This window comes from Netta rufina (assembly GCF_964035555.1).
Source record: "Netta rufina genome assembly, chromosome: 9".
NCBI classification, from domain to species: domain Eukaryota; kingdom Metazoa; phylum Chordata; class Aves; order Anseriformes; family Anatidae; genus Netta; species Netta rufina.
In genome coordinates, this window is record NC_140132.1 from 9,987,868 (window position 1) to 10,005,024 (window position 17,157).

Here is a 17,157-nt window from a genome sequence, read left to right on the forward strand (position 1 = left end):
ATGCATTATGTTTATTCCTACCTCAGATTCAACAGCGGAAAGAACATTTTCCTTGTATAAACAGATCTGGATAGACTGCAGAAACAAAGTATGCAGATTCTGCTAAGCCCTGGCTGTAAATTAACTTCAGTCCTACATTTAAAGAGGGTAAAGAGTTTTACAAGTTGATTTAAAACCAACATTATACTGGAATATATTCAAATTGGAATATGTACCATTTTCAGCAATAAAATGAAGCTTAATATAAATTATGTATTTGAGCATGCTAGAAATGTGTTTCCCTAACTACGTTTCAAGATATTGTTCCTAATTACCATCTAGTTGTCCTCTTGTCCCCTGTTTCCATGCAAGAAAAGTGATCACCCCAATTATAGCTCAGCCCTTCACAGTCAATGGAGTACCACAAACATGGTAAGTTTTCTGAGTAAACAGTGATTTTGCCCAAGTAATAAATAATTCAGCAAAATCAATTCTATTCTCAGCATTATTTTTCCTGAAATTTACAGTTAGGAAAAGCATAACTTCCCAGCATTCCCCACTCCCTTTGGCGACCTCCTCTCTGCTCCCTACTGAAATACTACATCCAAGCTCCCAGTACCCCTCCATCCTTGGGGTAACACTGCTTTTCCCTGCCTTGTAGCAGTGCAGGTGCTGTTGCTCCCATCCAGCCCCCAGGAGCACCGTCACACAGCCTGGCAGCACACCAGCCCAAATACGCACACCCCTGCCCACCAGGTCCTCCTGCTTGCAGGGGGTGGCTGTCCACCTGCTGTGTCCCACCCCACCTGCAGAGCTGCACGTCCCTCGGGGGACACTTGGTCTCCTTCTGCCTTTCAACGCAGAGGGAGGCCAACAGCATCCAATGCCTTCAAGCTGCAAGTGACCCATGGATGTCTTACAGCCTGAAAGTGTTTTTGGGGGCAGACCTGTGCCTGCCCCATCCTCAAAGGAGCCATAAGGTTTTGACATCAATTTGAGTAAGTACAAAGCAAGGCCTCGTTCCTGTACAGCTGGCTGGCAGAAGCTCTAAGAGGTTGCACTGTTGTGAAGGGGTTAGCATCACCCAGAGGATTATGCTTTGCATTATCTCCCACTGAAAGCATCTCAAGTGCAGTTTCCAAGTAGACAGGTTTTGATCAGATATAGATAGATGATCAAACTCCAAAGCAAACCACAAAATCTTTACCACAAAAAAACCTTTCTTGGCCTCAGGTGCCAGAGTGGTGCAGCAATTTACAGTACAGTATCAAAGAGAAGAGACAAAAATGCCCCCAAGGTTGCCCCTCCTTGCAAGGGGCTGACAAGGGACTTGGTGCTGCATGTGCTGCACAGCCAGAAGCTGCCTCTGATGCTGGTGACAGCAGCAGTGACACCAGGAACTGACCTAAACTCACGCTCTTATCAGATCGTGCTCGCAGGATGGGCAGCCATACGTACGTCTGCACTCGGGGAGCAGGTTAGCGCGCCGGATGAAGCTTTTACACTGAGCTCCACCCTGCAGGACTCGCAAACAGAAAGCACAGCAAATTACCCCAGAGGCTGGGACAATCCTGCTGACCCACCAACAAACTGTCAGCCCTCTCACTGTATGTCCTGCCTGTCTCGGGACAGAAGGTTTTGGTCTTTCTGGCATATTTAGCCACACAAACAGTGCACAAACCTAGACATTTCCCCAGAAATGTGTTTCTAAAGGTGGGCTGGAGAGGGAGGGTTTCAGCAGGAAACCCTATACAGAGCATTTACCAGCTCTCCTACCTTCTGGGAGCCCATGCTGCAAGTACACTGGTAACCTACAGCTTCAGTGTCAGTTGATACAGTGAGTCACAGCTGCTGGCCTGCTTTCTAACTGCTCACATAGCACCATTTGTTTCCTGTTGCACGCAGCCTCCTATCAGGCTAGAAAAAATTACCAGAAAAAAAAAAAAGGCAGCTAGATGATCACTCGGTGTAAAACAGTACTGTTAGGGCATCTATAATTCTCCCTGAAGTCAGCAAAATCCACAAGCAAATAGGGTCAGTATTTGTTGCAAAGGGAGGGTCTAAGTGTAAATATAAGTAATTTATAAAAAAAAAACCTTTGCGGCAATGGTGAATTTCAGCACAAATGCTGCAGCGCTCATGCTCACAGGAATGGTGTTCTGCCACTAGAGCTGCACAACAAATGTCTCCATGTTTACCCACAGAGCAGAGTGCAGAAAGATGCAGGCAGACCACTGCTTTCTGCCAGGGAGCTGGGAAGCTACAGCAGTCGGGAAAGTGAAGTGGAAAGAAAGACACAGACGGGAACCTTAAAAACAACGAATGCTTTCCATACTGTAATATAATAGGCTCTTATGCAGCATGAGAAGGCAACAGCTTTCCATGTTTCCTTCTCACAACAAAGTAGTCCATGGAAATTGCCAAACCCTGGAGCTGGTCAAAAAGTTTTGCTCAAAGCAAAATAAATAAATAAATAAATAAAAATTAAAAATAAAAAAAGGGGGGAGAGGGACTGGAGCATGTACTATGCAAGGAATGGTCCTCACTCAGCCTCACCTTTCCCCCACCCCTTAATTAAAAAACATACCAAAAAAAAAAAAAAAAAAAAAAAAAAAAAAAACAGAAGTGAAAAGTTCGAAATTGCCTTTCTGGACTCCTTCAAAAAGATGGACCAATTTTCTGTCTGAAATATTTTTCTTCAACAACTGGCAACTTGTGAAAAGCCACAAAACAAAAATGAAACATTTCACCCGAATGCCTTTACATTTTCCAGTTTGCCTGAAAATGTGACATGGTTCCCACTCCTGCTCGAGGCAAGCTCTGTTTCTGCCCTCTCCCCATGCTGCAGGCAGCCACAAGGAAGAAAAACAAGGCCGGAGCCTTGGTCTTCGGCAGCCCACAACGCGTGAGGCAGGTACTCGACGTGAGGACAGCACTCAGCTCAGAAGCATGAATGGGTCACATAAGAAAAAAAAGCACATTGGTGAGAAGGAGAAGGGAGGAGCCCCCCTGCAGAAGGCAGCAGTGGTGGTTAGGAGAGGTCCATGCCCTGAGGTGTGGATGAGCGTGCCTGGCTCGAGCTCTGGACTGCAAAGTGGAAATGCTACGTGGCTGAGCTAAAGCTTGGGTTGTGCCCATGAGGCAGCACTGCAGACACCAGGCTTTCCTAGATCTCAGAGGTCAGGCTGTGCCGCACAGCACTCCAAGATACAGCACACAACTCTAAAATCTGCCCAAGGCACAGAGTTACCAAAGCCTACTCAGCAGATGCCCCAGTTTCTTAAGGGGACTCCACCTTTAGCAAGGACCTCAAGCTGTTCCCTTAACTACTGCGTTGGCTCTTCCCCTAACCACGGCATCTTTGGTACCAGCCTATTTTTGTAACGTTGCCATCTGTCTGTCAGGGTGTATTCCCTGCTGCCTTCACACAGTGTTACGAGCTAAGTGCTCGATCCTGCAAACTTGACCTCTGATACGCTGCGAGCATAAACCCAGATGCAATCTAGCTGCCACTGAGAAATGACTGATTGCGCAGCAGCTTGATTGCTGAGCAGCCATCAGATAACGCTAGCTGTGTGCTCCTCCTCGAGATGAACCAGAAATCTAGAGGGACCAAAATCCACAGGTTTTTAGCAATGCTCCCACACTACTCTGCACCAATCTGTGCTCACTGACCAGCCAACTCCGGCATCTTCTCCCTTCTCACCACCTCTTTCAAGATGATTTTTATAAGGATCTTTCAAATTTATCCCAGTCTAGCTCTCTCCTCACTCAGGAGGCAGGTTTTACTTTTGACAATAACCTTTTAAAATTACAGTACAGAAAGGCAACACAAGGTAAAGCATTAGGCAAAGGCAGCAACTTTTCAACAGCAGCTTTTGACTTCAGTGCCCTTTCACACTGAACAATCATCTGTAACGGGAATCTCCTCCCTTATTTCGTCTTGCCGAGGGCCTGGCAGTCTAAGGGGGTTCTCCAGACTCTTTAGCCAAGAGAGAGAAAAAGGACTTGCCAAGAACTTGCCCACCCAAGTCAGAAACCTGTATCTTCCTCACTGACCACAGAGGTACAAACTCGGCTTTAACTACATGTGACAGCACAACTAAAAGGAGGGGAGAGAAACATTCATAGATCACAGACATCTTCTGATCCTGGGAAAGTTAGCAAGAGACTGCTAATTAAGATTATTTTGGTAGTCCTATCCTCCTTAACAGATTGGGACTCAGTTCCCTGTTTGTAAAATGGGAACAATAGCACTTCCCCTGGTTGAGATGCTAAACTCACAAGGAATTCAGATTGTGCAGCGATAAGGGCTGCAGTGACACCTCAGCTAGATGCACAAATGTGACACTTTAAGTGACGGTACAAAAAAAAATTTACCTGCTGTGAATCTGGATGGCAAGAACTGCCCACAGATACCTGACTTAGAAAGACACAGCTATGCATTTAGTTTGATCGTGTTATTTCCAATGTCTCCTTTGCTCTTCCAACACTCTTTGTATAATTGCAAATATACTCGTCCAGTTTTCAAACTTTCAACAACTCTGCATTAAATGCACCTCCACATTTGAGCAAGGGAAACACATCTGTTTTACAGAGAAGACAGCTGTGGCTTGCCAAAGACAGGCAGGTAGCAGCTAAGCTAACTCAGGGGCAGCTGATTTCCAGCCTCATGCCTCTCCTTCTGGATCTGCATTACTCTACATCTTTTGCTCTCTTCCTATCTCAGCTTTTCAGTTCTTAGCATTTTACTACAGTGAGAGACTGCAGGCTAACAGACATATTTCGATGATTAATTGTTCTCAGGCTAAGGACAAAGATCTCTACTCACTGTAAGAGATCCTGTGTTTCAAGGGTTTTTTGTTACTCCTCCCCCCTTCTTTAGCTATGCTTTCACTGGCAGGATGCAGGTTTGATTCATTCAAGCCATAGATCCATTCAAGTCATAGATCCATTCGTCTACATTTTGAAGTCTCAGGTAAAGGCAATTCAACAGTCATAGAAAAAAAGAATGGAAAGAGGAAGGAAAAAAAGCCTATGACTGTAACTACTACAATCTGGTATGTTTGGGGGGATTCCAGTTTGGTTTGGTTTGATTTCCAGCAGGAAAGAGGGGTTCCAGACCTGACCATGCTGACTGCTGTACAGCTACAGCAGATGCAGAATGCCAATGGCAGATCATGTAGCATGCCACAAAACACCGGAGGAACGTATGCAAATATTTTTTTTTCTTCAGTTTGAATGCAAAGAAGTGCACCTGTAATGCAAAAAAAACAATGCACCTCCCCTTCTGCCACCTGTACTAAAAAGTCAATTTAACCATGCAAACAATAACACTGCCATTCCACCAGTGCCAGACCAGGCTCTAAGTAAAAAAAGAGAAATGAAATCTATCCACCACCACCACTCAAAAAATGTGAAGTAACTTGCAGCTTTAAAGCTGAAAAACTCCATAGAGTGGCAGAGGGAGAGCTGTCATGTCACAAAAGCTGCAAGTGGAGCTGTGATATTACATATCTTCTGAACCTGCTGTCATCATGAGAAATGTCTGACAGACAACAGGGCAGATCTGGGCAGGAAGACGACTCTGTTAGCTTCAGGAAGGAGCACTGTGCAAGCAAAAAAGGTCACATTGCACAATTCAGGCTAACCTCAGGACTTAGTACTGCATCTTTCCTATGTCTCTCTCTCTCTTTTTTTTTTTTTTTTTTAACCCCAGAAATGAGAAGCATCTACTGATTATTGTGTTAATTTAACACCTGGTCTAATCCCACAGGATTAGTAGATTCCTTCCTTTTAAATGGATTATTTTTTTTTCAAAACGTTAAACTCCTATTTAGCAACTTGTACATCCTTGCCCAGTAGAACCATTCTTTTCAAAATGGTTCTTTGATACACATGAAGTAGTTTTTGTTTTATCCAAAACTCAACAGACAAGCAACCAAAAATGTCTGGCCCAGCTGGAGCAATGCACCAAGAAAAGCAGCCAACAACACAAGATTGTTTTGCTCCAAGCCTCAATTACAACTCTCACTGTCTCTCTGTATCTCTTGCAAGAAGCAGCCAGCCCCCTTCTTCTGCCTCTCCCACAGAACTGGAATAGTGCAACACAAAATGAGAGGTGTTGTGTCTTGAGAACTTGAGTTAACAACACACTTTATATAGACTACTCTTGATATTCAACCTACAGCTCCTGGCAACCCATGTGCAAAGGTATGCCACCACATATCCTCTGCATCCCCCACAGCAGACACAAGAAATTCCTCACAATCAGGCCACAAATCCCAAGAGAACTTTATACATCAGTTTGGGTGGACATCTAGCAGATTGTATTTCCTTAAAAAATCTAGTGGATTTCAAAAGGTTTCATTCAGAAACATCCAATGAACACCTAATATCGCTGTCTGGATCCAGTGGTAGTCCTATAACCTCTCCCCAGAAACGATGAGGACATAACAAATTGCAAATAATAGCCTACAAAGAGCTGTGGGGTGATGAGGAGGCGTATGTGGTGGGGAAAGGCTGAGCTGCCTGACATCAGTTTGCTTTACCTGACTTTACACAGGTAAAGCAGAGGAAAGGTACTTTACTTTTAGTTTTCACCGGCAGCAGAACGAAATCCCACCTTCTGCTTGTTCATAACCTTTGATTCAGTGTTACAAGCGGCCATCGCTACAGCAGAAATACCAGTTTCCCATGGCTGCAGTGCTTTGATTTGTGGACAAAAGGAATAGGTGCACATAAAAATGAGTCCTTTGTCATGGCAGAAAGGATTACAGAGCCAGTACAAAGTGCTCTAATGAAGGAAAACGTGACTTGCATCTTCCTTGGTGGTAATTCACAGAAGTACCTGCCAAATCCGCACCATACCTTAAGCCGGTGGGTCCTGGGAGCAGCCTGTAGCCCAGCACGCTCTGGCAAGTTAACCAAACTCAGGTTTCCAACCCTCTTGTAACACCTGTGTCCTTCTATAAAAGGCTACAGGCCAGGCTGCATGTTCCACACCACTCACACGATGCTCCAGTAAGACAGCTGGGGAACAAGGGGCCAGGGCTTGCCCAGGGTGCTGAGCCCCATGCAGAGCACGTAAGGGTACGCCTGGAGGCACTGCAGAACACGGAACACAGCCCACATTTCTCCACCTTGTCCCAGCTGCTCTGCCCCAGAACTGCCTGCTCAGGGCGCTCCTAAGGGCATGCAGGAAGATGGGTTCCATAGCTACTTCTGCAGACAACCTCCAGCCTTCCCTTCTTCCTCTCCCTCAGGTGAAAAGCCAATATATGATCATTTCTGTGCTTATTTCCAAAAGACAAAGCAGCTGCCACCCATTCAGTTAGGGTTCCACAAGTTCGTTTCCTCACCATGGTGCCAGTGCAAAGCACAAGGACTTCATTAGTAGGGTCTGGCTGCCCCCTGGACTCTGCCCCGGTGCTGCTGTGGGACTCAGGCAGCTGTGCCACTCCCTGGGCCTCAGGTCTCTCCCAGGCTCTTCCTGCCCGAGGTTTTTCACTTGTGAGCTACCTGGCACAGTACGGCTCTGATATCAACAGCTGCTCTAGGTACTATAAATAATGACAAACACCATACCACCTTCCAGGCACCTGTCTCAGCACAACAACACATCACCACACCAGCACAACATGCCAAAGCACATTAGTTAGGACAACCAGGCTGAAATAAAACAGATGATGGTAAAACCAAGTACTACTACAAGCAGCCCACAGCATACAGCACGGAGTCGTAGCAGTGTGCCAGGTCCTGCATTCCAGCGGAGCACTGGCCCCAAGCGAGCAGGCTGCAGAGCCCATGCACGGTCCTCTGCACAGCGTTGCCTGGTGGCCTGGGAGGATGGATGAGCTTCTGTGTCATGCCATGCTGACACGTACAGACCCAGGTGCAATCTGGCATAGCGTCCTGCTGCTGGCTCCTCCTCAGAAAATGGAAGTGCTGCAGCAAGGTAGGCAGAGATGTCTGAACAGCTCTGGGAAAAGCAGCTGAGGCTGGCAAGGCCAGCTGGGACACCGTGGTGGACTGGACCTGAGCACAAAGGCCCCTGGACACAGCACCGAGAGCCTGGAATTGACTTTGGTGTCAGTACAGCTGTGTTTGAGCAGAGCTGCATCTGAAACGCAGCGAGCAATACTAAGTGCATCTTTGCGGGACCGAATGGTTCACAGTGTGGCTTACCTGGACTATTAGCTTATTCTCTTTATCGGGCAGAATTCGGTAGGTATACACGCAATTCCGAAACCTGGAACAGATCAGAGGAGATGCTGTTAGACTGTGTGCAGAAGGGAATGAATTACACTGTGGCACCCCTCCTCATGAGAGAAGATATTGGGAGATCACGATAAAGATAGAGGCCTTCATGCACAGGAGTTTTAAACATTTCTTTCCATTTCTCTGGAGGCTCCAAAGTAACACAAACCTGAAGTGTTCCTGGTCACTGAGACACGTTTGCAGATGTCAGTGCAGAAAGTGGTATCAGAATCAGCCTCAGAATGAGTTATTCAACTCTTCTTCTGGCCGGAAAGAAAGAAAACACCAAATGGCTCTGGCTGTCAGTAGAGTGGGCGTCTCAGGAAGGAGTGAAAAAGCAGAAATTCAAAAGACACTGGGCCAAAATCAGCCCAGTATGAGACTGATTTTGAACTTACAAATGAGTAAATGACTTACAAATGAGTAAATTGAAGGGCTAGTATGTGCTCTGACTTGTATTGGGAAAAAAAATAAATTAAAAAAAATCACATAAATATAATAGATTTCAGCTAACTCACAATAAGACAGCTGATTACTAGGCACATTGTCATGCACAAAGCCTAAGTGACAGGTCTAAATGAAAACCCACCTCACTACTGTGGTACAGATGCACACTATAGGTGTGCATCTATATAGGTGTGCACAATATAGGTGTGCATCACACTACAGATGCACTATAGGTGTGCATCTGTTGATCAGCCGTAAGTAACATTTTGTCCCAGTTCAATTCAATTAGATTTTTATTGAAGAAAGGATGGAAAAGGTTTTTGCCCAGTGGAGGGCCACATTAATGTGCAAGAGCTCAAGGGCAAGGAAGGAAAGCCTCAGCAGCGCTGTAATGTGGTAAGCATGACCTTCCTCAGCAGCTGCTGAGTTCTGTGGAGCTTGCCCAAGTAAAGTTGGCTGAAAAGTATATTTTTACTTTTTCCCCAGCGAACAACAGATTGATCCAATCTTTCAAGTCACCTGTAAAGCATTCTGTAAAAACATACACTATGGCTTTAAGCCAATGAACGATGCTGGTTTCAACCCCTTCCTCTCAAAGGAAAAACTGGAATCCATTCTCAGAGTCTCCTTGCCTGTAACAGAACCACTGCATTACCCTCAGGATCATCATGAAACGTGGGCTGAGGTCAGCCCTCCAGATGGGGAGATCACTAAAACATCCTCATCTCTCTTACAATTACATTGTGAGCCTATTCATCACGTGCCTTTCAGAATCACTCCATGCAAGAGAGAGAGAGACTGCCAGGATTTTAGGTAGCCTTATACAGGGAGTCACAAAGAGCAATTGGAAATGAAAGAAAATTACTCATAAATCATAGAAGAATTTTTCCAGGGTGTTTAGAGGATTTTGTCATGCATCTGTATGAACCTGTCTCTTTCTGATGGCATTAATGCCAAGGATACAGAAGAATTACAACTGATCGCAGAGCTCAGTACCACTTCAGTAAGTGATGTGAGACCATTTCATAGGCATCTATTCATTCACACGGTGGAAGAGTTGCTACCACCAGAAAGTTGGAGTCACAGACATGATCCTGAACTAGTTTGGACCACTAGAACTCTCTAATTTCACTGAGCCCATGGCAATCAATGCTAGATGAGGATATGCCCCCAGGAAGGGTATGGGTTTTGTTTTTATCTGTCAATGCAGTTCTCTTACACCATTTCCTCCTCTGATATGCAAACAGGGCTAAGCAGAACTGCTCATGCAGCTGATGAGAGAAAATTTGTGTGTGTGTGGAGATTATGAAACTGATAAACAACCAGCTCAATGGCTCTTGCGTCACAAGAGGACCCTCCATGAATGTACCCCATCACATGGGCCTTATAAGGCAGCTGTCATAATACTTGTAAAGAGATTTAAGCTGAGGAAAGGTAAAATTGGTGTAGAAGCCAGCAAAGAGCTGTTGCATGAAATAGGAACAGGGAGGAGTGCTTCCTCGGAACAAAAGTAGGGGTCCTCTTTTGCAATCCCCTAGGTGCATGTGGCTAGAGAAGACTGCGACTCTTACTTTGTTTCTACCCTTAGGCTTTCTCTCCTCAGCATCCTGACTGTCAGGTTATGTGGTCCACTTACTGTCACGTTCCAGGTCCTCCCTAAAAACTGGGTATGACTTCAGAACTGCCCAACCACTGCTGAGCCTAGCTACGTGGGGGGTAAATACAATAGCTGCCTGAGATTAAACATGCCTCCAAGCACTTTCACATGTCCCTGTTCTCTCTGCCAGCTGGAGGAAGAAAGGGGGCAAGGCTTGTGTTTTTTTTCCTCTCCTGCTGTACATACGCTTAAGCATGGGTGACGATGTGCATATTGGGGGGGTCTGGAAATCCTAATCACAAACAGGTCTGCCATGCTGGGCCTTACCTCAGTGCACCTCGAGAGAGGTCGTTCCTCCAGGGGGCTGGAAACAGCCCCTCACAGGAACAGTCCTCTGAGAGGGACCCCAAAACCAGAGCTAGGCTTTGAGGGTCGTCTCCAGAAGCATTGTTATTCTTGCAGCCACTCGCAAAAGAGCCTCCAGCAGAAGGTCCCCTGGAGGAATGGTCCTGATTCGCCGTGTTGTGAGCGCAAAGAGGCTCTTTTTGATTTCGGGATCCAGGCATTCCCCTCCCTCCAGGTGAGTTAGCCCATTTCTTGTGAACAAACTGTGAAATCAAACAATCCAGGCTCAGAGAAAGGAGGAGGAAAATGACTTTGCTTCTTGCCTTTTATGGGGCAATGTGGCCAGCAGAGACAGCAGAGGACAGCAGTGCTGGGGGAGGAGTGTTCCCTCAGTAAGCTGACTGCTTCTGCTCTCGGCCCAGCTCAGCGCTGCTGCTCCAAGTTTTAGAAAGGGAGGGGAGGCATTCTTAAAATGCCCTGCAAACACACCTCCCTTACTCGTCTGTATTTATAGAATCCTTATTTCTAAAGCAGTTGTTCAAGAAAATCACTATCTCGATCTATAATTTTATAATAATAATCATCACTTTCGCTGGATTTTGTCTGATCTGCCCAATAAATATTAGAGTGTCGTAGAATATGACACTTCTTTTTCAGAGCAAATTTCTTTTTTTTTTTTGTTTGTTTTCCCTATCTATACACAGTTGACGCTTTCTTGCTTTCAACATAATTTTCTTTTTTCTTTTTTTTCTTTATTTTGTGAAAACCTTTTGCAGTCAGGATTTCAATTCCCCTCTCTCATGCTCTCATTTTTTGTCTCCAGCCTCTCAATTTTTTAAACAGGGCAGACTGAAGAGCTCACACTTCAAACACATTCCAGTCAATAACACAGCTGAAACTGATGCATCTCTGAGGAAGTTTTCAGCTTCAGCAAAGTTATGCATTTTGTCAAGACAACATTGAGGGAAAGGCTTATGCACCACCTTTAACCTTTTTTCTTCACAAACTATTTGGAAACCAGCATAAGCTGAAAGCACATACTTTGACAGAAGCTTGTGGGACATTTCTCAGGCTCTAACACCAGGCTGTTGCACCACGGATCTGCCTGCTCTTGGCTGACAAAGCTGGGTGCTCCCCATTTCTTTAATGAATCCATTCATGCCAGCCACTTCAGAATGGATTTAAGAACACAACCTTTGGCTCCCGGTTCAGAAAATCCTGGTCATTATATTGTTTCTATTTCCTGATCCCATGTCTCTCAAGTCACAAAAGGCTTTCAAAGTTGGCTGCATAAACATTTACAATGGAAAAACTTATGCAAATGCATGTTAGTTGACATTTTTTTACAGCACCTTCCCTTTCTACAGTCCTCATCACCACTCTGTAAAATAATCATCTTTGTGTGTGTTTGTACATACTGGCTACTAATCCAAGCAGTTGTTCTGAAGAGACTCAATGGAAGCAGCAATCTATTCCAGTAAAATGGCCCCTGAGTGGCACCTTGGGTCCTCCCGTGCTAGCATTGCCCCTCCTTCCCACTGCTTTCCCCGGCTGTTTATCTGCAGTCACCCTTCTTTCTTCGCTCCCTCCAGAAAGAACAAACTCTTCTCTTCCCCATGTCATTACAAACACCTTAACAAACAGGTACAGAGGCTCTCTGCACTCTGTGAACACCCCCATTGCCCAGCCACTGATCTCTCACAACCCAACACCTACGCTGTGGGGCAGCTGCCCAGCCCCATGCTTCTCTGCAGCAGATGAATCTTCCCCAGCAGCCTGTGCTGTCACCAGAAGCCTGACCTCAGAGACAAGCAGTTAGACCAGAGTTATAAAAAGCAGCACCACCTTCACAACTGCAAGAAGCACACTTTCAGAAAGAAACTACACTGAGAAACCTGCTTGCAATTTCATGTGGAGTATGGGAGAAATTATTTTTTATTAATCTGTTGCATGATGGCAGCAACAAGGATCTGACAGGCAGAACAGGGTCCCACTGAGGCTTTCTTGGTCTCTCCTAAGCAGAGAGAGACAGTCTTATCTCTATGGAATGCAAAGCAAAGTGCCTCAGACTTGACCTGCTGACTCAGTCTCCTCTCGCCCCTGCACTCCTGCCCCTAGGTATAATCTTTGCCCTCACAAACCCAGGGCAGGAGATCCCACTCTCCGGTCCAGAGCCCCAACCCAGAATACAGGGGTCAGGGCTGCCAGCACTTCCCTCCTCTCCCTTATTTTCCACACGATAATATTTACTCCGTGAACCACATTAGTGGGGCAGGTGGACTACCACTGTGCCGGGGGTATCACCAACAGTTCCAGGAACTATTTCAAGCCTTTTGCTGAATTGGACACAGCACCGTACAGGTTGGTGAGTCAAACACACCAGAGCAAGAACGTGCCTCGGAGGGTACCAAGCTCGGTATTCAAGTTGTTACACATACAGAAAAACCTGACCCAAGCTACTAAGGGGCTCTGAGAGGTCAAGAGCACAGCGTGCAGCAACTCAGAGCACAGCAATTGTATCTGATTATTCTCCCCTATCGAATCGGGGGGAAGAGTAGTATGAACAGTACAACAGTAAAAGAACACAGGTTTGTTCAGCCTCGTCTTGCTCCCTGTCCATCCTATGCTGTCCTATCCTATGGCCCAGAACACAGAAACCAGCCATGCTCTGATGTGGGCTGCACCTTCCTAGTGGGTACAGAGGCTGTTTGCTTCTGCCAGAGGGGCTGAAGGGGATAACACCCTGCACAAGCAGGGACAAAAGTGTCCGCGTGAAGCGCGAGGTCGAAAGCCGTACTTACAGCACGCAGAGTGCATACGCCGAAGCAATTGACTCACTGGCCCGCACAAGGAAGCTGCCATCCTTGCCTACTTTGGAGAGCAGGTCTTCAGCTCTGGAGCGAGTGATATTGCCGTGGTACCAGCACTGATCCATTGCTGCAGCTGGAGGAAACCTGAATGCCAATACAGGAGCTGCCAGAGCTGCCTCTGTGTCTGTGCGTAACGATCAGGCAGCTTCAGCTCAGCAGCTTCCTGTTTCAATAGTACAGAGAGGGAAAGGAAACTCAGCCGCGGACAACTTCCTCAACTTAAACAGCTCAGAGAGTGAGCGTGACATGTTCCTGCAGCCCCTGCTCTCTCCTCATGCTGCAGCTGAAGTGACGAGCAAGCCCACGTTCCCCGACTTTCCCTTCCCCTTCACGTCCTAATATTCTGTATCAAAAAGTCCCAGCTGGGGATCCCTTCTGCCCTCCCACTGACTCAGTCCTGCAGGCTTTGGTGGCCTGCCTTCCCATTTCTGATCTCTTGCCAGATCCTCTGGGTTTCCATCTTTTTCCTGTCTGTCAGTCCTACCCACTACAGGTCTCCATGGGGAACAAATAAATCCTAGACTGACTGAAAACAAACTGCATTTGGATCCCTTCGCACTGACCGCCCCATTCCTGCATTGTCTAGTCCTCACATCTAGGTTGGTGTCAGGAGGGGACTTGAAATAACCACAAAACATATATATATATATATATATTTTTTTTTTTTAAATAATTATCCCTGTATGTTTCCGTGCACAGAAGCAGGCTTAAAGGCTGATTTGTTCTGGGAATTAGTGACCAAAGCTCCCTGTCAGCTACTGTGAGATGGATTCAAAGGTCTTTCCTACTCTAAATCCCCAAAGATGGGATGGAGCAAAGTAATTTTTGGCAACCCGCGTCAGACAGGGGGAACTGGGGCTTTCACTTCCCTTTTCTTTGGCTGTACATCTGCCCCTTGTCTGGGCTCTGCATGGCATGCTCAGCACTGCATCTCCAAGGCAGAGCAACAAGGGCACACTTGCAGCAGGAGCAGTGCTTGCACGGCAACTTTGGTTGCCTCTCCTGTACCTCCAGCTACTCTGCCTTTGCAGTCAGTGCTTCTGCACATTCACATCTGAGCTGTAATCAGAAGCAGCTCTGCTGGGACCCCGCGTGGAGAGGGAGTCCCCAGGCAAGGCACAGGCACTGCTAACCCTATGCGACCCTCGACTGCCAGAGCCAGGAGTGGCTCCGGATCATGCAGGACGTACCAGAGTGCTGCCCCCTTCCACAGCACGGACGGCAAGGCAGGAGACAGCCGCCTAGACCAAACGGGGAGAGACCAGAAGTGGTGGGTATGGGAAGGGAGACTGAGCCAGTACAGGCCAGCATCCATCCCTGTCTGCCTTCCTGGCACTGTCAGTTATCCACACAGTTACTCTGCAGTGTCCAGCTTAATCTCAGTTTTTGGGATTAAACTGTGGGCAACAGCAAGTCAGAACTGTGCAACCCTGCTAAATGGGCAGAACTGCAACGTCCAGGGCTTCCTGTCCACGCTGAGCAAGCACTGTCTACAGACCAAAATTAGCTTAGCTGGACCTGCCCTTCGTCTTCACCCAGACCCAGCTGGAGCTTTAGGAGCCAGTCTACCATGGATTCAGGTACGTAAACAGAGTCAGATGCTGAATAGTAAGAAGTGGCTCTGCATGGACAATAACTGTGAGCTCCTGTAAGCTACAGAGTGGCTGAAAACACTGCTCTCCCTACTGAGGTGTCTGCATATCGCAAAGGGACTCTGCACCTCCTCTGACAGCCCTGCCTGGCCACTAGTGTGCTGCTGGCCTCACCCATACCAGCTCTTTGGGATGTCTGAGACAGCAGCCTCTCTGGAGCACGGCTGCAGCAGGAAGTAGAACGGTTCTGAATGTCAAACCACTGCTGGGCCTCACAGTGCTCTCCACGCCATGGACCCGTATGATGACACACAGTGGACAGAGCTGCTGCACTGGATGAGTATTCCTGGAATGAAACTGCAGTTGCAGAGGTTCTGACCTACTGCAAGTTAACAAAGAAGTACAAGGCCTGGTCAGACAGCTGAAAGACTGGTTAGCTGGACAGTTAACACCTCATTTCTATCCATCCTTCCACTGACTTCAGCTGTTAGGGAGCTGCTGCTGCTTCCTCCAAATGTGTACACTCCTGTCCAGCCACATACAACTTCTCAATTTGGAGACATGAATAAGGGGATGGGATCCAAATGCATGCGATGACTGTGGCCATAAAAAGTGCAGGTTGGTTTCTGCATGTATTTCTTGGTCCTAAAGAAAAGCACAGTACAACTCCAGACACTCAAAAGGTGAATCCTAAACCCCTAGCATAAACCTCTCTCTGTTCCCTAAAGGCTCATCTGCAGCACTGCCTGAAGAGGAAATGGCGTCTGACGTACTTCTCACGGCACTTACATCTGATCTCTGCAGCGCTGGAGAAAGACTGATCCTTGTGTGGTCAGTGCACGTGTGTGCACATTGTGAGCTACCTGCAGCCTGACTCCCAAAGGACAGCAATAACTTCTTGTCCCCCGCAGTCAAGAGGCTGTTCTGCAGCAGATACTTACACCATTCATTTTCTTTCCATGCGTGCCGGTGTTGGAGAAGGCTTGTGAGCAGATGTGAGAGAGAAGAGATTAGAGAAGAGGAGAGGAGCTACAGAGTTTGCCATGGAGGGGGACTGCCGGGATCAGACTGCAGCAGTTACATGTCAGGAGATACAGGGCCCATAGTGATACTACAGGGGTAGCCAGCACAGCACTAGGTTAACACAAGAAATGGGATGTGCTTCAGATAGTCTATACTGTCATCCCAAGTTGGGACAAAGTATCATGGAAGAGCTCCCCTTGTAAAACAAAAGAATAACGGGTACCAGGCAGACAAATGCAACCCAGACTCAATAGGAGCTATTAGATAACCACAGCATCTCACTTAAACTTACTTGAGAGAGTGAGGCCGCAGACAAAGAACTTGGATACATTTTGATGTTGGATAATCAGAAGCTACAGTCTACGGACAAAGCAAATGCTATTTCTCCCATGTTAGGGTGTTATTCCAAGCTCTGTCTCTCAGACAGTACAATAAATGCTTTATCTGAACTGGGTTTGCTACTGATCCACTTATTGGATCAGCTGGCTGCAAACTCAGCGCCCTGTCCATGGCCAGTGGGTAAATACTGCCTGTAGCATCATTCAAATTGCACAGTGGGCACCCAAAACAGGCTATTTGGCCACAGAAGTGCATTTCCACTCTGGCCTACATCTAAAGGCCACATGAGCAATACCCACAAAATACTGGTTTGCTCAGGCGCTGTGCCCTTTGAGGCTGTGACCCAGCACATTACTGACCTGCTGCTTGAGGAAGGCTCAGTGAATTACAGGTGTATTTGTGAAGGCCATGAGATCTCTTCGCTCCCTTTGAGCTTGCAGCCTTCAGGTACCCTGAAACAAACCTAGGTAAGTGAGAAAAATCAGAAGCCCTTCTTGCAATTTCCCTGAAAGCTTTAAGCAATAAAAAGCAAGGGTGTGTGTATGGGGGTAGGGAGGTGAACACTGAGCAAGCAGAGACTCAAAGACCTGAGCACTGACAGTACAAAGGATCCTACATGACCTACTAGAGCTCCCCAAAGGGGGTGCATGCTGAGAACACTCTGAAAAGCAGGTATTTTTCTTCAACAATAGAGCAAACAAACATA

The 17,157-nt window shown here is 46.8% G+C and overlaps 1 protein-coding gene across 1 annotated transcript in view; it reads right to left on the minus strand.

Annotated features, from left to right (window-relative positions):
* INPP5D (inositol polyphosphate-5-phosphatase D) overlaps positions 1-13,574 on the minus strand; it is a 52,348-nt gene extending 38,774 nt beyond the window's left edge. The window contains exons 1-2 of the mRNA XM_084292355.1: positions 13,429-13,574; positions 8,167-8,230 (exon numbers count right to left, since the gene is read on the minus strand). Coding sequence (XP_084148481.1) covers positions 8,167-8,230; positions 13,429-13,562 — 198 coding nt within the window. The 5' untranslated portion in view covers positions 13,563-13,574. The remainder of the gene's footprint in view (positions 1-8,166; positions 8,231-13,428) is intronic.
* Between the last annotated feature and the right edge of the window lie 3,583 nt (positions 13,575-17,157).